At 41.8% G+C, this 23,104-nt stretch overlaps 1 protein-coding gene across 1 annotated transcript in view; it reads right to left on the bottom strand.

The window, feature by feature from the left end:
* pknox2 (pbx/knotted 1 homeobox 2) overlaps positions 1-23,104 on the bottom strand; it is an 80,128-nt gene that overhangs the window by 24,091 nt on the left and 32,933 nt on the right. The window contains exons 3-4 of the mRNA XM_077242392.1: positions 2,878-2,986; positions 187-320 (exon numbers count right to left, since the gene is read on the bottom strand). Coding sequence (XP_077098507.1) covers positions 187-320; positions 2,878-2,964 — 221 coding nt within the window. The 5' untranslated portion in view covers positions 2,965-2,986. The remainder of the gene's footprint in view (positions 1-186; positions 321-2,877; positions 2,987-23,104) is intronic.

Raw genomic sequence — 23,104 nt, 5'->3', positions numbered from 1 at the left:
ATGTCCCTTTAAAAAAAAATCTTAGCAACATTAAACTTTCTGATGGCAGATGCCATCCAAAACATCACTGCATCGTCTTGCCCATTATTGCATCATACAAGCACTACTCACATTTTCTTCAGAGAAAGTAAAAATCTTGATTTTCTTATAAATGATGTCCTTAATAATTAAGAAGACAACACTCACCTGTAAACGGCTCGTTTGTCTGACTCCAGTTGGGCTTGAGGGTCGAGCGTCACGCTGACCGGGGCGGTCCCAGCTGAGCCGGCAGAGAGGTGGACATGCTGGGCCTTCGAGTTTTGCTGCGTAGTGCCTGTCATCTGAAAAAATACACAATATGTGAATATTCTCCATATTCTGCAGAATATTCTGACCATATTACACACAAACATTTTCATTTGGACCACTGCAGAAAACACTGACATCATCACTGTTTTCTGCAGAGCTGCTTTTTAGCTGAACTCATTTCAATTGAACATACTTCATTTACAATAATTTATTAACTTTACACAGTTATTGAACTGAACTGAATCAAAACTGAACTGACTTAAGCTGAACAATGACACAGTTGTCTTTTTAGAGTTCGACTTTTTGAATTCTGTTTGCATTATTAATTAAATCATTATTATCCTGTTAATCTATATTGTATAATGCGCTATATAAACAGGTTTTATGGAGCTTTTTTCCATTTAGAAGATTAAAAAGTCCTCTACTAGCATAAACTAGTTTATACTGTATAATAAATATCCATGTAGCAATAAGTATTCATGGATAATTCAGTGATGCAAATATTTTAAAAATTAAAGGTACATCGTCATATTCATTTGTGATTATTTTCTTTTTTTATTTTGAACTTGGACATAAAACAAAATAATAAATATATTACACAACAGTTAAAAACAGTACCAAACTAAACAGTACAACTGACATAACATAAAACGTATAGATCTAACTAAAAATTCAACTGTAAAAATGCAACTACAACTGATTTTAATGTGGTAAAAACTATGATATTGTTTGGCAACCAAAAACAATTTCCCCTTTTGTGTTCCACTAAAGAAAGAAAAATCATGCAGGATTGGTATTCCATGCCAGTAAATATGACAATTAAACTATTCAAAAAATATGAAACTATTTCTTTTGTCACAACGCTGTGTAGATGATCAAACTTTGAACACGATGATGACGAGAGAATGCAGTCTTTTAATTAATCCAAAGGCATAAAGGTAAATCCAAACAGAGAGAGTGATACACACACGTTACATAGACGATACCCGACAATGTAACACAAACAGAACTGAAATTACACGTGATAATGAGGGAGATAATGAGTGTGCAGCTGAACATAATGAGGGACCAAGACAACAAAATACTAACTCAGGCAGAAAGTTGTGAAACACAAAAAGTCCAAACTAACAGAACCGTTACACCTTTAAGATTAGATTTACTGTACAGTGTTGGACACCAATCAGATTCTCTTCTTAATCAAATTCAGTTTTTTATACAGAATTCTTGGACTTATTTACAGCAATTAAATCTGCTGATAATTCATGACAAACATCCATAAAACTAAATAACATGCGTTTGAAGAGCATACAACTCATTCTGCTTTTACCCTCTCCACACGCTGTTCAACATCATCTTGCACATGTGCATGTTATATGTGGCTCACAGCCAGGCATTGTCGTCTTATCAGATTTACTTTATTAACGCTTCACTTTTGTGCTTTTTTGTAAGAGCGGAAATGTGCATGTAATAATCTGGTTAGCTATCTTTTCCGCATTGGAGGAAAAATGGCACACATCCAGATGAAGTTCTAGAAAAACTTGAGGTAAAAGCTTGTAAGGAAAAAAAACCCTCTCAGCATACATATTCAGGAAGGCCCTTCCAATGTGTCTGCTATCTCTCGGTTTGCCCATCTTGACAATGTAGGAACGTTAGCGGCTGCAGCATATGGTCTCATTAAAATCTGGAATCTAATTTGAGGCACTTGACCCCTACATTTTTACGTAGGTCACCTTCTGCAGGAATATGTTCCACCTAGTCATCAAATAAAACTCTGGCAGTCGAGGTGGGCAGAGGTCTTGCCCTCGCATTCGAAACATTGTCAGGATGCACAAATACCCTGTTTAGGATGCATTAGTGGGAGAGAGAGTACAACTCTCCTGTTGTCTACGTTTTCCCATCTCTCCCTCTCCTGTTTTTTCTCTTTTGTGATGCAGTTCTGAAAGCAAGCCCCACCTGTCTCCCTCCCCAGAACAAAAATGGTTTAAGAGAGGAAGCTGGAAGTCTTAATCCCAGCCTCAAGGAAATAAATTAGCTTCTTCACACTTAACTAGCTCTCATTTGCATGTCTCCACCAGCGCACTGCTCTCTTTTCCCCAGCCTCTAATCCTCAGGGCGGAGGGACACAGCAGCTGGACAGGGAGAGGGGACTCTGGGACAAAAATGTAGCTGTGTGTTCCTCTGATTACCTCAGGACAAGCACAATGAAGATTTCACATGCTAAATGTTGCACAGGACCACAAACGCACATTTTAAACATCCACAAACAATTTGATTTGTGATGATGATTATTTATCATCTCCCAGTCTTGTTAGGCTTTTTATGCTTTGGTGGCATGGCCAGGATGGGAGAACATATGAAACCAGCTTATACCAGTAAACTATCTTAGGCTTTTTTATTTCAGCAGGGAAATTATTCAAGGATGAGCTGTATATGCATCTTTTGTAACAGGACTGGATTCTAAACCTACATCTGAGGTGGGTCTATGTATTTAATAATACATTAAAATCTTTCTTAAAAATAGGTTACCCAAATAAACAGAAAGTTTATCACTGCCTTCCTCTTTTATTTGTCGTTTGTTTGTTGACTGACCTGTTGGCTCTCCTGGTACGATGGTGGTGGGACGCTCTGTGTGGCCATCATGGTCAATGCTGGTGCTGGGGACACATGTTGCATCATGGGATAGCTTCACATGGAGACCCTGAAGAGAAACAACAGTGATATAAAGGATTATTGAGAGTGTTGTTGTATGGACAAATGTGTACCTACTGGCATATTTACCAACAGTAAATATATACATATATAAAGACAAAAAAATGTATAAATAAGTAAATCAATAAATAAATTCCTCAGTTATTTACTGAAACAATTCCAGGACCCACCACTAGGTGCTGCTGTACTTAAACTGAAACAAACTCATACAATGTTGGAAGAAATTAATATGTTGAGTTGTTTTTAAACTAAACTAAACTAAACTAAACTAAAAATCATTTTGAGGCCAGCGATTAAATCGAGGTCTGCATACAAACACTATTTGGAATCAAAGTCTTATGGACTACAAACCCAAAGGTAGAAAATGTACAGATAAAATAATAAAATAAGTGTCCATTTAATGCAATTCTGTACAAAAAAGATTATATAAGTTATATGCATAAAAAATTAAAAAATAAAATATATATGAATAATAGTACTGAATCCATTAAAGCATTAGTAACAAGTTTGAGAGACAACAATCTAACTCAATGTAAGTTTACAGTCCGTGTGTCAAGAAAACAAAATAAGCACCTTGAGGTGCAGGTACATGATGAGTTAGTGTTTTACGAAGATAAACATGACGAACCCAGCAGGCCAATCAGTGGCTCATTAGCTCTGTTGTCAGAAGAGTAATAGACACTGGGCAAGAGAAGGCTGGACCCCGGGGATGGTGCACTGTGGGAAACCTTGACTACAGATAATTGGCCCCTTGTTACCACACATGGACCCCCGAACCCCGTTTCTGAACCGGTATCTCAAAACGAAACCGGATTGTTTTTTTATTTTTAATAAACAAACAAATAAATAAATAAGCAACCATAACTTCAACTCTATAGCTTTCTTGTTATATACACTTACCAAGTCTGTTACCATCAACATCTTTAAATGTTGGATATTGTTTTTCACATCTGTCTAAGTGCATTCAAAATAAGATTTAGTGCCATCCAAACACATGAAGCATATAATAGTATATTCAGAGTTAAACTCGTTGAATCTTTTGTTCTATGTTTGTTACGGAAACTTATGAAATCACACCCGAATCATTAAAATGATAATTTCAGACAGTTTGACCCCACCAATTCACGGTCTTCAGTCCACCATTGAGCTCCAGGCTTTTATTAGCAACCCACAGATGTAAGAAGCAGAAGCTAACAATCGCAAAGAATACTAAAAATACATAAGCAATCATATATAATTACTGTGAAAGAACAGTACAATCACATCTGCCGAGTTAATGTGGGTGGGACCTCTGCTCCATTCGGTAATTACACGAGACATAAATCGCTCATTTAAAACGTGACCTATAAAGTTCTTTCTGAGCTTTAGAAATAGTCATTTTCTCTCTTGAGAACATCTTGTTAGCTCTGTCTATATCTTAACAGCTTGAAATCTTAAAGAGACAGAATCATGTTTAAATGAGCACATATGCGTAAATAATTCTGTGGACAGCAGAACAAGAGGATTGTCAAGAGGATTGTGGGAAAAATCAAGGAGACATAGAGCAGAATACAGTACAGAAGCCAACTCTGTCAGATGGCAGACAGGATGTAACCTTCCTCAGACAGCAGACAGACAACAGTTTGTGCGGGAAAACAGGAAAGATCGTTTTCTTTCCCTCACAGCTCATCTTCAGGTTGGCAGGAGCATGTGGAAAATGGTAGAAGGGGCCAAAGCAAACCAAGCAGCTATTTTAAGGAGATCACACACACACACACACACACACACACACACACACACACACACACACACACACACACACACACACACACACACACACACACACACACACACACACACACACACACACACACACACTCTCACTCACTCTCTCTCTCTCTCTCTCTCTCTCTCTCTCTCTCTCTCTCTCTCTCTCTCTCTCTCATACACTGGGTTTTGGGTTATCATGGTCTTCAAAACCATCAGCACCATTTCGTATTGGACTTCGTAGAAACATGAGGAATTTTCCAAGCACAAATTAGATTCTAGCTTGGCGTTGCATATTTTATGAAGCTCGTCCAAATCATACAAATTGAGAACGTTGTGTGTGATTTGTATACTGATTACACACCGCGCTTGTGTTCTCATTCCAAGTGCTATCAGCCGAAAGGCATCTTCACTGTTATCTCGCCTCATTTTAATTGCAAATTTTGTGAGCGAGTTGGTAATTAAATGGAAAATTGCACATTAATTGATGAGACTAAAGATAAAGCAATTCCAATTATTGCACGGTATTTTAAGGGGGCCTCTCAAGTCTTGGTCCCTGGAGTGGGGTGGTACCCATCGCAGCATCATATAATAATGATGCATACGCACCGTGTACACTAGGTAACAGATCTATCCACAAACCTGTGTTTGCAGACATGGACGTACTTAATAATGAGCAAAGAAACCTCCGAAGTCTCTGCGGGCAAAGGGCGTGCACTGATTAAGCCTTCTGGCCTGCTCTTTTAAAACACATCATCACACCTTCTGACTTAACATACCAGGTATTGATTTCAATCCATCAGTCGATACAAACATCGATCGGTTCATTGATATACAGTCGGACATTCTTCCCGTCATGCACCTGAACAGCAGCGTATACATCAGGACATGCACGTTTAGCCTTGTGTGTAGTAAGGCAGTACACACGAGTACACATTGTATGAGAGATCAGGATGTTACTCTAGACACATTTTCATTTTTCGGGCCAAAAGGGAAAATAGAACAAAATGTAAACTGAAAACAGCAAAGCTGTATTTTCAGCAGCCATAACATAATTCCAGTCTTCATGTCCTAACTCCATGTCTTTACCATCACTTTTGATCAATCATCCTTGTGGAATATAAATATTTATTTCTTAAAATAATCGTACTGACCCCCAACTTTTGAACGGTACTGTATGTTTGTGTTGCATACACTCCTGGGTAAAATAGAGAACAATAAAAAAGGGGGCCCAAAACACTACGCTTTTACTTATTAAAAGTAAAATTATTGGTCAGGAAATTAGCAAAATGTAAGCAAATGCACTTCTTAAAAAGCCATTGATTTCTCAGAAAAAAACATCAAAGACAGAATGAAGTTTTTTTTAGATTATGGGAAGTTGTGTGTGGAGTGATGAATCACAAATGAAACACGAGTTGCATGGTGATGCTCCAGAGCGGTGTCTTTGAAGATCTGCTGAGAAATATAATACTAAATGACTCTCTACCACAGTGAAGCATGGAGGAAAAGCTGTAATTGTGTGCAGAGCCTTTTTACCTGCTGGGATTGGTGAGCTTCACTCTGAAAAGTAATGTAATGCTTTGGAATACAGGAGAATATTGCAGAATGGCTTGCTTCCCACAAACAAAGAGTTATTATCTAAAGAGGAATGATCAGATGTTATTTCTCAACAAGACAATACTCCTGCCCAAATTGCAAATATAACCAAGAAGTGAAGTCATCAGGCTCATGTTTTGGCCTGGTCAGAGTCCAGATTTGAACCCTCTAGTGAATATTTGGTCTCACATTAAACTCAAACGAACTGGGAGACATTTTTCAACTACTCATGAACGGTTTGAAGCCATTAACATTGGCTCTTCTTCCTGTGAAAAGCTGTCAGCAAGCAGGGGAAGGCTATTCTTTATACAGTTTTTATGCAATTCTTGCTAATTTCTTGACCAGTGATTTGTGATTAAAATGGTTAAGACATTAAAAGACCAATAAATATTTTAGGGCTATTCTCTTGGGTATTAGCGCATTCATAAAGAGTGTTTTCGCATTAAATAATACATTAAAGGTTGTTAAAGCCTTGATTGAATTGCAGTGACTCCCCTTTTAAAGACATCAAAATTACTATATACTATACTATTTCAATAACTATAAAATTATAATATGAATAGAATTTATACCTATACCAAACAAAAAATAACTTAAATTTTTATTTTTTAATGACATATATTTTTAAGAGAGCATCAACAAAGATACTAAAACTACATAAAAGATAAAGCTAAAAAAGCCTAAATAAAATGAGCTTTAAAAATAACAATATTCTAAGCAGAAATTAAACAGAATCAAGTTAATTACCATAAATAGTAGGAAGTTTTTAAATTACAGTGTTTCATGAGAAATGTGCAATTGTAAGTCATACAATGCAGCAGCCTGTAACTTCCTGATTTAAACTCATAATTACAGCTGGCAGGGAGAGCATTTAAAGACTGGGGAAATGGAAAGTAAAATGGGGATGTATTGAACATGTCTGGTGTGTGTCTGGGAAAAATGGAGAGTTCGAATGTTAGCCCTCTTCCCATCGATACTGCTTCACCAGACCCCTCACCCACAATCGTTTGACTGTTTGATCAGTCGATAATTAACACAGCCACCTGTCGGAAAGCTGCTACTGACGAGACTAATAGAACATAGTCGGAGAGGATGTTTAGTAATGACAAAGCCTGCATGCTAATTTGTGAACTGAAAGTAGCCTATATACTGAAATGAAGAAATTACAGCAGTATTGGGAAATTATCATGTGACTGTCACAAACTCTTTGTGTCAGCATGTAAGTGTTAGCATCTAGCTGAGTTTAAGTGTTTTTTGCTAGTTTCAGCCTGACGCAGTTATCATTTTTACGTCCTGCGCCACGTTGCTGTCACAGTGTTGGGCTTGTGTTCCCCTGATGTCCACTAGATGTCCTCCTTTCCCACGGTGTCCTTCACTTATGAACTACATTTCCCACGATCCTTTGTCTCATCATTGCACTCAGCTGTTTCTTATCACTGATCATTGCACTCAGCCAATTCCCCATTATCATTGTCGATTCCCTGTGTATATAACCCTGTCTGTTTCAGTATGTGTCACGGAGTCCTTGTATTATGTCCCCACACTTCCGTTATTTGTATCGTACTGGTTCTCGTTTGTATTTTATGTTTTGGATTGCCTTATTGGACTTTTGACCCCTGCCTGGATGACTAAGAGTTTGGATTGCCCTTTTATATTAAACTACTGCTTTTGGATTTTCTGCCTCCAGTGTGTGTTCCGTGACAGAAGGACTCCGTCCTCACAAGATCCAGCGGTATGTTTCTCAATATCTCTTCCCCAGCCACCGAGCGGGAGAGAAGGGAGTTTTTTAAGGGGACCCGATTAGTTAAGTTTCGTGGGACCCGTGGAGGTCGCAGTGGAGGAGGTGGTCGAGAGCCTGTTCACGTCCCGTCTGCCCAGTCAGAGACTGTTCACGTCCCGTCTACCCAGTCAGAGACTGTTCACGTCCCGTCTGCCCAGTCAGAGAATCTTCACGTTCCGTCTGCCCAGCGAGAGACTGTTCACGTCACGTCTGCCCAGCGAGAGACTGTTCACGTCACGTCTGCCCAGCGAGAGACTGTTCACGTCACGTCTGCCCAGCGAGAGACTGTTCACGTCACGTCTGCCCAGCGAGAGACTGTTCACGTCACGTCTGCCCAGCGAGAGACTGTTCACGTCACGTCTGCCCAGCGAGAGACTGTTCACGTCACGTCTGCCCAGCGAGAGACTGTTCACGTCACGTCTGCCCAGCGAGAGACTGTTCACGTCACGTCTGCCCAGCGAGAGACTGTTCACGTCACGTCTGCCCAGCGAGAGACTGTTCACGTCACGTCTGCCCAGCGAGAGACTGTTCACGTCACGTCTGCCCAGCGAGAGACTGTTCACGTCACGTCTGCCCAGCGAGAGACTGTTCACGTCACGTCTGCCCAGCGAGAGACTGTTCACGTTCCGTCCGCCTTCCTGGGCCGGGACTATCTGGAGCGTCTGGCTCGGATCCTGGACATGCCCGTGTCTGCTGTTCCAGAGCCGGAACCAGTGTCTGCTGTTCCAGAGCCGGAGCCGGAGCCGGAGGCAGAGCCAATGGCCGTTCCAGAGCCGGAGGCAGAGCCAGTGCCCATTCCAGAGCCGGAGGCAGAGCCATTGCCGGTTCCAGAGCCGGAGGCAGAGCCATTGCCGGTTCCAGAGCCGGAGGCAGAGCCAATGCCTGTTCCAGAGCCGGAGGCAGAGCCAGTATCCGTTCCAAAGCCGGAGGCAGAGCCAGTGCCGTCTGCCTTCTTGGATCTGGACTATCTGGAGCGTCTGGTTCGGATCCTGGACATGCCCATGTCTGCTGTTCCAGAGCCGGAGCTAGTGTCTGCTGTTCCAGAGCTGGAGGCAGAGCCATTGCCCGTTCCAGATCCGGAGGCAGAGCCAATGCTTGTTCCAGAGCCTATGCCTGTTCCAGAGCCGGAGGCAGAGCCAATGCCTGTTCCAGAGCCTATGCCTGTTCCAGAGCCGGAGGCTGAGCCAATGCCTGTTCCAGAGCCGGAGGCTGAGCCAATGGCTGTTCCAGAGCCGGAGGCTGAGCCAATGCCTGTTCCAGAGCCGGAGGCTGAGCCAATGCCTGTTCCAGAGCCGGAGGCTGAGCCAGTGTCTGTTCCAGAGCCAGTGTCTGTTCCAGAGCCAGTGTCTGTTCCAGAGCCAGTGTCTGTTCCAGAGCCAGTGTCTGTTCCAGAGCCAGTGTCTGTTCCAGAGCCAGTGTCTGTTCCAGAGCCAGTGTCTGTTCCAGAGCCAGTGTCTGTTCCAGAGCCAGTGTCTGTTCCAGAGCCTATGCCTGTTCCAATGCCTGTTCCAGAGCCGGAGGCTGAGCCAATGCCTGTTCCAGAGCCGGAGGCTGAGCCAATGCCTGTTCCAGAGCCGGAGGCTGAGCCAATGCCTGTTCCAGAGCCGGAGGCTGAGCCAATGCCTGTTCCAGAGCCGGAGGCTGAGCCAATGCCTGTTCCAGAGCCGGAGGCTGAGCCAGTGTCTGTTCCAGAGCCAGTGTCTGTTCCAGAGCCAGTGTCTGTTCCAGAGCCAGTGTCTGTTCCAGAGCCAGTGTCTGTTCCAGAGCCAGTGTCTGTTCCAGAGCCAGTGTCTGTTCCAGAGCCAGTGTCTGTTCCAGAGCCAGTGTCTGTTCCAGAGCCAGTGTCTGTTCCAGAGCCAGTGTCTGTTCCAGAGCCAGTGTCTGTTCCAGAGCCAGTGTCTGTTCCAGAGCCAGTGCCTGTTTCTGTGTTTGTGTCTGTTTTTGTGACTATTACAGTTCTTGTGGCTGTTCCTGAGCCGGTGTCTGCTGTTCCTGAGCCGGTGTCTGCTGTTCCTGAGCCGGTGTCTGCTGTTCCTGAGCCGGTGTCTGCTGTTCCTGAGCCGGTGTCTGCTGTTCCTGAGCCGGTGTCTGCTGTTCCTGAGCCGGTGTCTGCTGTTCCTGAGCCGGTGTCTGCTGTTCCTGAGCCGGTGTCTGCTGTTCCTGAGCCGGTGTCTGCTGTTCCTGAGCCGGTGTCTGCTGTTCCTGAGCCGGTGTCTGCTGTTCCTGAGCCGGTGTCTGCGCCGCCCTGGCCGCCCGAGGGGTCTTCGCCGCCCTGGCCGCCCGAGGGGTCTTCGCCGCCCTGGCCGCCCGAGGGGTCTTCGCCGCCCTGGCCGCCCGGGGGGTCTTCGCCGCCCTGGCCGCCCGGGGGGTCTTCGCCGCCCTGGCCGCCCGGGGGGTCTTCGCCGCCCTGGCCGCCCGAGGGGACTTCGCCGCCCTGGCCGCCCGAGGGGACTTCGCCGCCCTGGCCGCCCGAGGGGTCTTCGCCGCCCTGGCCGCCCGAGGGGTCTTCGCCGCCCTGGCCGCCCGAGGGGTCTTCGCCGCCCTGGCCGCCCGAGGGGTCTTCGCCGCCCTGGCCGCCCGAGGGGTCTTCGCCGCCCTGGCCGCCCGAGGGGTCTTCGCCGCCCTGGCCGCCCGAGGGGTCTTCGCCGCCCTGGCCGCCCGAGGGGTCTTCGCCGCCCTGGCCGCCCGAGGGGTCTTCGCCGCCCTGGCCGCCCGAGGGGTCTTCGCCGCCCTGGCCGCCCGAGGGGTCTTCGCCGCCCTGGCCGCCCGAGGGGTCTTCGCCGCCCTGGCCGCCCGAGGGGTCTTCGCCGCCCTGGCCGCCCGAGGGGTCTTCGCCGCCCTGGCCGCCCGAGGGGTCTTCGCCGCCCTGGCCGCCCGAGGGGTCTTCGCCGCCCTGGCCGCCCGAGGGGTCTTCGCCGCCCTGGCCGCCCGAGGGGTCTTCGCCGCCCTGGCCGCCCGAGGGGTCTTCGCCGCCCTGGCCGCCCGAGGGGTCTTCGCCGCCCTGGCCGCCCGAGAGGTCTTCTTCGCCCTGGCCGCCCGATGGACTTTGCGTCTCGCCCTGGCCTCCCGATGAACTGTGCGTTTCGCCCTGGCATCCCGATAGACTTTGTGTTTACCCCTGGATGCCCGATAGATTTTTTGTTTTGCCCCGGTCCCCGGTTAAACCCTCACTCCTTGTTCCTGTCTCCCTTCATGGACCTGGCCCACCTTCCCTCCCCCTGATCCTCCACCGTTCCACCTCCCTCCTGAACCTCTTGTATTGTATTGTGTTGTGTTTTCTGTGTTTTTTGTTGTTGTCATGGAGCGTCTGGTAGCCGCTCCGTAGAGGGGGGGTTATGTCACAGTGTTGGGCTTGTGTTCCCCTGATGTCCACTAGATGTCCTCCTTTCCCACGGTGTCCTTCACTTATGAACTACATTTCCCACGATCCTTTGTCTCATCATTGCACTCAGCTGTTTCTTATCACTGATCATTGCACTCAGCCAATTCCCCATTATCATTGTCGATTCCCTGTGTATATAACCCTGTCTGTTTCAGTATGTGTCACGGAGTCCTTGTATTATGTCCCCACACTTCCGTTATTTGTATCGTACTGGTTCTCGTTTGTATTTTATGTTTTGGATTGCCTTATGGACTTTTGACCCCTGCCTGGATGACTAAGAGTTTGGATTGCCCTTTTATATTAAACTACTGCTTTTGGATTTTCTGCCTCCAGTGTGTGTTCCGTGACAGTTGCGTGCTGGTCTGAAAACGAGGTGTGCTCAGGCGCCAAGCGTTGCTATTTTGAGGCAACTGAAATAGACTGCAGCACTGACCAACTGAAACCTGCTCTCAATATTTTGTTTTTGTTTTTTGCGTGTTAGTAATATGCGTCTGTATGCGGGCCACAATGCGTGTAGACTTTGTCCCGTAAATGGTCTGATCTGTTTCCTCGCCAGAGAAGCGTTCAGTTTTTCCGCTTGTAAATTCCGAATCCGCCGTGGCGTGAGCGCAACTGGTTTTTAAAGGGAATGGGAGATGAGACCCTGATTGGTTTATTGCATGTTATGCCCAAAACACACCCATTACTCATTAAGAGAATAGGGACAACCGACAATTTTTCCCGTCATTAAACTAGCAAAAGCGGATTCGGACACGCCCTAAGTGCGCTTACGCCATGCGCTTAGATTGTTAAAATAGGGCCCTAAGACTTAAACATTAGGGTATGTTTATATTAACATTTATAATTCATTACTTAACTTGTACTTATATATATTTAAAAACTCCAGCTTTAACTGTGCATTTACAATTGTGTCGTGGCATCTAGCCAAACATCTGCAACTACTCTTGTTATCAGCTACAAACAAATGGCGGCGAATGACTATGTATTGAATCTCTCGGTCTGGGACACGCATCCTTGTGCACAATGCAGAAGGATCAAAGATGTGTGACTTCCTCTTAGTTGGAAACATCCTTTGTGGACGGGCCACAGGAGGACTCAGCGTGTGAGCCGGTGCAGAGAAAGAGCAGCAGGTTTTTTTTCCACGTTAAGCAGAAACAGGTGAGCTCTGAAGTACAGGAGGAAGTGTTTCGTGGTTTGTAGACCCCATTCATCCTCATCTGCATAGTCTCCCCTTGCGTCTCACAGCTAGCCCTCACATCTGGGAAAAGGGTGTTTTATATATCTGTTTACCAGGCAAGCTGGCAGACTGAAGACACAACAGACCTTCTCTTTCTCTTGATACACATCAAACGTGGCACGCAACTGGACGCCGTTTCGAAAACAACTACATAGATCGTTTTATTTATACTGTAGGTGAAGTGTTTTCTGTGCCACTGGTGTCACGAACCAATTATACATGGACTCAGTACACTAGTTTTTTGTATTTTGACAAAACTAACCTTTAAATGCAATCAATATTCCGTGTCATATTCATACATTTTTGTCAGATTCATTAAATTGATATCTTATTTTACTCCACAAAAACAGGCGTTATACATACAGTACTGACTAGCACATCATATAGTTAAGAAGTTTGGGTTGGTAAGATGTTTTTTTTTTAAAAGAAGACTGTGACTCAAAGAGTGAAATTGTTTAATCAAAAATACAGTGAAAACTGGAATAAGAAATATTACAATTTAAAATGCCATTTATACAGTGATGGCAAAGCTAAATTTGATCCTTCTAATATGTTGATTTTGTGCTCAAGAAACAACTTATCAATGTTGAAAAGAGTTGTTCTACTTGATATTTTTGGAAACCAAAATACTTTTTTTTAGGATTATATGATAAATAGATTGTTCAAAAGAACAACATTTATTTGAAATAATAAAAATAAAAAAAAACATTTGTAAAATTATAAATCTCTTTACTGTCACTTTTGATCTATTTAATACATCCATGTTGAACTAACCCCAAATTTTAAACGCTAGTGTATGATTGGACTATGTGAAACGATCGTATTCTGTCATGTTAACATTAATGCTATTTTTTCCTGTAATATTTTTGTATGTTTGAATTAAAAGTATGTCTGAATTAAAATTGTTATTATCACTATGATGCACATTGTTCTTAATTGTTATCATTGACAAAAATGAACATTTTCAATATTAATTTCGACAATCAAAGCGAGACCCCCACCCCAAACCCAAGCCATTGATTGAATTAATGTTGCTGTTGTTGGGCAGGTCAGGCTCAAGGTTCATTGTACACTCCAGCACTGTCCTCTGTGCCTAACTTGAGGAATTGTTGATCTTCAAACAATTGCCGGTGACAAAAGTGTATCTGATTGTGATTTTCCTGGCTCTTTTTCTATGTATCCTGTGTGGAAGTTTGTCATTCACAGATGCTGCAGGGAATGCAATGAATAATTTTAAACAATGCGCGTGTGTCACAAATGCCCAAATATCATGAATCTTAATGTCCTGAGTCAGGGCTTCTCCAAAGTGAATATATAAAACCAGCCCACCTGAATACATTTGCTACATTAGAGGTCCATCCATGGGCAGATTTGCAATGCGTTCTGGGCGCGTGCAAGTGTGCGCTGGGAAAGAAAAAGGACGGAGATATGGGGTTTGATTAATGAAAAAGGGAAAAGGGCTGTGTGTCGGAGCAGAACCCCAGCGTGGGGACGGAAAACTCCGGACCAGGTTCTCAGGCCACACACCCACGAATTTACAACTTACAAACACACACCCCAGGGCTATACACCTTCAGGCAACACGCATGCTATTGCATACAAACACACACACAACAGTGTAAAAGAGCTTGGGAGACTCAGCGTCCCCGCACTGCTCATTAACCTGTAGGAACCACAGGTGGAGGATTAATCTCTGATATTCATGAGCTCAAATCTCTGTCTGCATGTGTCTCATACATGTTCAAATTATGGCTTTCCATTTGGTTTAAACAGTTCACCCAAAATTTTAAATCATGGTCATCATTTACAAACCTTTTGGCTTTCCTCTTATGAGAAACACAAAGGAAGATTATTTATGAACGTAAATGGGATCCAATGTTGTTTTGGAGCCCATTGATTTATATTGTACGAAAAAGGTAGGTGATATGGAAGGTCAAATACAGCACATTGCATTACATAATACAGTATTCCACACAGTGCGCACTGTTTGTAAACCCGACAATTTTACAAAATTTAAAAGGTTATGCAGAGAAATTCTCAGAGAAAATTTGCATTCTGTGATTGTGTGTATGTGATTTGGAACACAGCCTTTGTGTCTGAGATATTCAGAATCTTCGTTCACCATTCATCCAATCTATCTGCAATTTCACTTGCCTTTGTATTTATGGTAATGATTGTTTGGATATGGTAGATCTAGAAATAATTCCAAAGTGTCCTGCTTTTTAAAATTAGATTAAAGTCTTTGCTGAAATGGGTGTTGCGGAAACTTACTATGTGGTGAAATTTTGCTATTCCCAGAGGCCTGATGGTTCGCATGCAAATGACCTCATTAGCATAGCTAAAAGCTTTTATTATAATTAGCATTTTCTCAATAGACTGCACAAGTACCGAAAGAATGGAACCTACAAGATTTGCACTATCACAATTGCATTTTCAATTCCAGATTTATTCATAGACATAGACAGACAATTCATTGATATGACTTTTTGAGTAACTTTGGTGGAAACTTCCATTTGCTGTGGCCTGAAATGTTGATTATACTGTACGGAACCACAAGGATATCCTTTGGATTATTTTCAATACACTTCCTGGCTAACGGTAAAGATAAAGGAGAGGTGTGCACGTACAACACGTAGACCAGTTTTACTGTATGACAAGCTGAGAGGGACAAAAGCTAATAGCACTCTTTTGAAAAGAATTCAATACTGCTTGACTCCATCCATTAAATGTGATAATATGGCAATCTTTAGAAAATTGACCAAAAGCTTTATTTAAAGTGCTCTTAGATCATTCAAACTTTTATGTGCCCCATGTGGGTGTGTGTATAATTCTGTCACCGTGTTACAACGACATAGGACGCAATCGCATCTTGATGGCTTTAGCGCACACAAGAGTGAGAATTCGTTCCTGCCGATGACACGCAGTGGTTACAGTTCCTCACTGCGCTGATAAAAATCGGAATATTGAAGGCTGGAATTCCGCCGAAATTGGAACACCTGAGCTCATAGAGGTAATCTTCAAGAGCTTGCTGTCAAATCGGTTTGGTCGCTCTCATGTTGAGCAGAGATACGGGTAAGGGGACAGTGTGTGCGTTATCTTGCTTTCCCAATCTGCAGGGCTGTTTAAATGGATACCTCCTAATCTTACCACGAGGCATCCAGCTCTGTTGCTTGGTGAGACTTTGGGTAGATGCGACAAAAACCAGAGAACCCATCTGTGATAAATGTGTTGAGAGATCAGAAAGCAGTCTGCGCTAATACATCATTCTGCAGAAGTCATTTCAGTGGACGCTTGCTTAGTGATTCTTTGACCGATGGAAACGGTGGCCACTTATGCCTGTTTTTAACCCATTTAGCACGTCGTCCATCAATTTCCACTCAGTTGCTGTTACGGGAATAGAGTGATATGCCTTAGAAACAGGCCTGTTTTAGCCATCGAGCATAAAAGAAAACGGTTTAATTTTTTACTCAGAAGCTCTGAATGAACTCAATAAGTAAATAAAGTGACTGAGGATTCTGTGCAATATGTGTGTGTATACATATAAAGTTTATAAATATGAAAAATGTTAATATCAATATTTGTACCATCCATATTAGAAGGTTCCTTGTATAATTTATAGCAATAGCCAATTTATAACTTCTTTTAAGGCCCCCTGAAATCAATTTAAGTTTTTTAACTTTTAGTATGAATATGTTAGCCTTAAGGTTATGAATAAGCTGGTGTGTTCCAAAACCATGTCAAAATTCACATTTAGGAGATTTAAGCATTCAAAACGTAGTCTCTCACTGCCGCTAAAATAGATCACAGATTTTTGACATCACCGCGGACTTCAGCTTCTCATCACATCTTCTGTCCAATCAAATGCTCTCTAGAATCTAAAGTGTCCCGCCCCCTATACTATAAATACCACCTGGCCAAAGCGGCCGGCGTTGACACGTCACGGAGCAATATGGGTTGGAGAGGTGAGTTTGGTTGCTCAAACTCGAGTTTTACAACTGCTGAAATGGCTAGAATTTACCACACCTCTACTATTAAATCCAACGTATCATCATCGCTTCGATTTACTTCCATGCCATTCAATATGTCCCGCCTTAGCTTCCTGTTTCAGTGGAAATTACGTCAACGCATCATACAAAGCTGCGTGTTCCAAGGAACATCAGTGGGCCTTTAACATATATAAGTGTCACAAACAAATCTGAATCGAAATTACAATGAATTGAAATCAAAATGAAAGCTTGTGAATCTGAAACAAATCAAATTGGGAAATAGCTACCAGCAAACTTTGTAAGCATCTGCCATTCATGGTTACTTTTAATTAATCAAAAATACATATATTAATATATATATAATATAACAATATATATATATAAATATATCAAATATATATATATATGTATATAATAAAATCTAAAGGCATCCAAAATGTTGACAGCAACATAAATATGTATATAAATAAAATCCTGACAGCAGCAAAAATAAAATGTAAAATGCAAAAAACTGAAATATTGAAAATTGAAACAAGAGTGCACTGTGACTTCGGTCTCCTCTACTACAGCTCCAGCAATGAGGATGATAAATAAGGTGCTATGCATGTGCTAAGCTATGAGAGAGACACAGAGCATGAGAAGGCCTTGCCAGGAATGTAGCAGTAGGATTAGGGCAAGGGTGATCAGCATGCAGAGGATTCAAACCCCTTCCATTCCTTCCCTAAAAAAAGAGAAAACCTCAGGAGCGCGTGTGTGAGCGCTCACAGAGAGCCACGGGGGGTTAACGAGAGGGGGGATTATCACACACACTCTCTGACTGCTCTGATTGTCAGCAGATTCCTAATGAAGAGTTTAAGTTTCAGAAGAGCTCTGCAAGGAGACTCTGCTGCAGGCACATGTGTTCAGACCAGCCAAGAGGATCTGGCGGGGAGGGTCAGAAGATCACTGCATGCTGGACACTGATGAGACATGGCTAAATGGATAGAGTTATAATCTATCAGCTCCGATGAAATTTCACAGAGTCTTATCATATCCGTGGAGATAAGAGAGTGAAATGCAGCTGTTTAAATGTAGTCTGAGGTAAAGACAAGCCACTGAGGTAATGTTAACCCAATAACATGTTTTACTTGGCAGGGGGTTGAAGAGAGTAGGTCAATTATAATCATGATTGCGGGAGAGAAAGAGAGATGGGTCTATCTATCAATCTATCCATCCAGCTATTGATCAGTCCACCTGTCTATCTTCTCTCTGTGTGTTTGGTTGTCTGTCTATCCATCAATCAATCAATCTACCAATCAATCAATCAATCTATCTATCTATCTATCTATCTATCTATCTATCTATCTATCTATCTATCTATCTATCTATCTATCTATCTATCTATCTATCTATCTATCTATCTATCTATCTATCTATCTATGTGCATTTAAGTCTATCTATCCTTCTATACATCTGTCGGTCTGTCTATTACTCTACACATCTACATTCCTATCCATCTATCTGTCCACTCATTTATCCATCTATCTGTCTGTCTGTATTTCATGGGCCACAATTTTTCCTTAAAAAGAAAAAACTCTGCCACCAAAGGATCTGGAACACCGGGAGAGCAAGGTGCCCATGGAGTATTTAGAATCAAACCAAAGCGAGTTCTAGAAGGTTTTATAAACTGTAATCATTTTCAAGAATCTCATTATACAATGTTCAACACTTTCTGAGTTTGACCGGAACAAAAAGTCCTGAAGAGCAAGTTTAACAGGGAGAAAGATTCACTTAGAAAAGAGCAAGAGACAAGACCAGTGGAGCAAAAATGAGCATGGTGGGATAATGAGGCGATGTTTGCTGCTCTTGGCCCCAACAGCTGATGTTTGTCTTTGCGTAGTGCCCGGAGCTACGCCGAATGGAATCCTTGGAAACTCCAAACAATCCAATATTAAATTTCCTCAGCAATGCCATAGGGAGAGAGAATCATGCGTGGGGGGGAAAGGATGGCAGCGGGGAGATGAGAAGAGTGAGAGAAAGAGAGACAGAGAAAGAGAGAGCAACACAAAAAACACTCATATAGGGTGAGAAGACGATATGTGTGTGTGTGGGGGGGGGGGGCAATTTCTTTCAAAATGAAAGAATGAACAAGAGAGAGACACCGATAATATTCAGGGATAAAATGACAGGCTATTTTGAGTGGAAAGTCTCTTACTGGCCATCTCCAGGTCTGAGCCAAGTTTCGAACCCGCAGGTGCATCAACAACTGTGGCGGACCGATGGCTTCCATCAGATATAGTGTTACCATGAAAGCTTCCATGTGCGCCTCAGGGAGACAGACACATTCCTTGGTGTATCTATAACATTTCAAATAACCCTCAGTCCAATTTCTGACTGTTTATTTTACTAAAATGGTAGCGTTCTTCCACCTAAAGGGGCCATTATCTAAATCATCGGGGCTGGTATGCCATGACTAGACCCACATGGAATCTCTGCAAGAAACTCCACAGGAAACTCCTTAAAATTAGAAGCATCCTTCATGAAGTTTGCTGAATTCCCCATCCTCAATTTTGATCATGCTTTCAGTTTATACAAGTATACTACTACATTATTTCACACGAGTATAATAATTCAGCAACATTTCAGCCATATTTCAATCCACTCTGCAGAATGGGTGCATGAAGACACTTTAAAACTTTACTTTCTCCCATTTACATCTAATTCAAATTTGCATCCTTTGCTGTGTAAATTTAGATCTGTGTAAACAAATCAGATACATTAAACCGTTCACATTTGCTGTTGCTCGGCTGAATTTCACTAGCAAAATACACTCAATTCAATTGGAATCCAAGCGATTTGAATTTTCTTGTGAAGGTGAAAATGTTCCCCTATCAGATTTCGCTCATGTTCAAGTTGGTCACATGAATTGGCGGCACTCACCAACAGAAATCTGCTTAGTTTGAAAACAGCCTTTGAGTGAGCAGTGCTTCATACTCGCTATAGTATTGACAATGGACAATACCTTAATTTCCCGCCAAGTTTCGCTAATATGATCGCACATTAAGTTTTATCTATTAAAAAACTATTTTTGTTAGCGATTTGTGATACTGTATATTAGTACCATATTGGTTGTCAGCTGATACTGGATATTTATCTGTTCATGTTTATTTCCTCGGTTTAAACATTTAGATTACTGTTGGGACTTTATGAAAAATGTATATTCATTTTGAGATTTGTTAATGTTCATTCTAACATTGTGATGCCTAAATTCACTTGTAGCATTGAAAATGACTTATTTTATTTTATTGTAGAATTTTATTTACATCATTTTTTAGACAAAACAGTAAAAAAAAGATGTATTAGTTATTTATCAGGTAGGTAGGGAGATGGATGGATGGATTGATGGATAGTTCGACAGATGGACGGATATAGAAAGACAGACAGACAGACAGACATACAGACAGATATACAGACAGACATAGAGACAGACAGACAGACATAGAGACAGACAGACAGACATACTTATAGACATACAGACATACAGATAGATAGATAGATAGATAGATAGATAGATAGATAGATAGATAGATAGATAGATAGATAGATAGATAGATAGATAGATAGATAGATCTTTCTCTCCCTCAATCATGACTTATATTGACCAACTCAAAAAAAAAATTTTACCTAATAATTATTTTTAATTTTACATATATTTTTAAATAATATTAAAATTCATTATTGAGCAGAATTGTAATATTGTTGCATCCCTAACTTTGAAAACCCATTTTAAATGACAGATTACTACAGTTTACAGAAACCTCTGTTTATCTACCAAAAAATCCGCCCCTCTGGGGCAACCCCTGTGGATATGTTGACTCCTTTCAAACCCCTTCTATACTTCTATATGAGCCTCACGGAGGTGTTTTGTATGACACGTGGCGAGAGAATGTGTGTGTGCGTATACACCGCAAGTCCAGCATACGCTCTCCAATGGAACCCCACGGTCAAGATGTCTCCTCTCTAACGTACACACACCGCTGCTATGCAGACAGATCGCTCTACGCTCTCGCTCAGTCTCTCTGGAGGTGTACAGAGAGACCCTGGCCGGCCCCAGAGCTCTGCCCTGGCCATCTGGAATACATTAGGGCTGGGGGGGATATTGGATCCCCCTGCCGTGGCCTGCTGAATGGGTGGCCCGGCCCAGCGCAGCCCTTTTCAGCAGCCCAGCATGATTGATAGGAGGCCTCACTCGCTGACTCCTGCTCCAGCCACCACACACTGTGACCAGAACACACACGCTACTACAAGCACTACCTCCAAAACTGTGACACGCTGACGCCTCAGGAGATCAGCATGAGCAGACACACTATAATGGGTGGTACTGTATAAAGTTTTACACCACCTGATTACATAACAGCACTTCATCATAACACCAGACCTGGCTTGCGAAACAACAGATGTCGTCAATAAAACATGAAAGTTCATCACACGCAATAAATCAGAGAACTGGCTACAAAACTATGGATTAACCTGACAAATTGGCAGCAAAGTGAGCTGTACTACATTTGTATTCTGTAGCTTGAGAAAAGCAAGTCTACTCACTGAAAGAGAACAATAATACCTTAGGAATGATAAACCAAAAGACTGGCAATCGATTTCACATCAACAACAAAAATGTTCCAGAACGGGTTAATTATCATTAACTCGTTAATTTGTTAACCCCTACATTAATATCTTATTTCATTTGACATGATAGATATTTGAATGTAAAAGTGTTTTAGTGCCACATTAAAATAAAAGAAATCTAAGATTTTTTATCTTGACATGAATGATATTGAAAAGATTTTATATATATTAAAAGGAAAAAAAAGGAAAAAAAAACAACAACAACCTGAGGATAAACTTGTAAGATGAGAACAAAGATGTAAATGTTACAAGAATAAAGTCAGATTGTATTGAGAAGAAAAACTGTAATATAATGAGAATAAAGTTAAATGAATTTAAATAAAGTGAATAAAGTATAATATTTTGAGAAAAAAATTGTTAGACTTTATTTTAAGGTGTCTTTGTTACACTGTAGCTATACATTTAAGTACAGAGTAATATTAAGTAACTGCAATAGGGTTAGGATTAGGGCTTGGTTTAGGGTTAGTTGCATGTAATTATGCATAATTTATACTTATAACTATAGTAACTACATGTAACATATGTAATAATGACACCGTAAAATAAAGTGTAACCAAACAAAAAACATTATGCAAAGAAATGTGGTAATCACAAATAAGAACAGGCCACTTTATTTTATTTAAAAAATATTAAAACATTAATCCTGTAAAAGGCCTATTCTTTTCAAAATATTGTCACTCATTTCATTTTTTATTTTATTTTAACACTAAAAGCACTGTTGTAGAATGATAATTTTTAATGTTTTTTTGTCAACTGACACAAACATTACAACCTATTGAACAGACTTTACTTGTTTTAATTTCCATCAAATTAAATCTGGCTTCAATATTGGTGTTCTACATTCAGTTCTACGTTGTGTGGTTCTTTTGAAAAGCTGGTATGCAACAAATATTTTATGCAGGATGAAATTGTCAAGATTTGGTGACTAGTAATGCACAGTACAGACAGAGATACTATTAGAAACAATACAGCAATTTCAAAAACCTGTGATAAAGACTCTAGAATCTACAAAGAACCATATGACCAACTCACTCACATTGTACAGTAATAAATAAATAAATATCCTGTATATATTTTTGAAGTCTTTAAAAAACATATTTTTTTAGAGTGAAGGCGGAAAAAAAGGTAAATGAAGAAAATGTAATAAAGTTTGCATGACTAATTGCCTGATATTATAATATAGCCTATCATAAAAGTTCCTCCAAGTGCTCCAAAAATAGTAAGAACTAATTCTAAAAGCAAGTTAAGGAAAACGAATCTTCGCCCACAAAGTTGGCAGATAAATTGTCTTCCGTCTGTGAAGCACACCTGCACGGCGCAAACCTCAGGTTAATCCCTATCTCATAAACGACAAGAAGAGAGGGAAAAAATTAGTGAATGTGGCAGGGACGAGGAATTTAAAAAAAAGAAGGAAACAGGCGACATTTCGAGTAAATGGCATCCAAAACCCACTCCAATTATCTTTGGCAGCCATGCCAGGGAGGCTGACTTAATTAAAGTGAGTGGAAAGGGAAGGGGGGGGGGGGAGAGAGAGAGAGAGAGGGAAGAAGTGATTGAGGGGGCAGAAGAGTGCGTATCAGCTCCAAGCACAAAGCCGAGCACCACCGCCGTCCACCACTCTTTCTCTTTTCAATTTCACTTCAAAGGACCAAAGCAAGAAATCATAAAAAAGGAGAGGGAGACGTTTTTTGAGCAATATAATTGCACTATTCATA

This window comes from Siphateles boraxobius, unplaced genomic scaffold (assembly GCF_051911475.1).
Source record: "Siphateles boraxobius isolate OS27281-9 unplaced genomic scaffold, OSU_SipBor_1 25, whole genome shotgun sequence".
Lineage (NCBI taxonomy): Eukaryota > Metazoa > Chordata > Actinopteri > Cypriniformes > Leuciscidae > Siphateles > Siphateles boraxobius.
The sequence above is the reverse complement of the archived record's forward strand: the minus strand, read 5'-3'. Positions and strand labels throughout refer to the sequence as shown.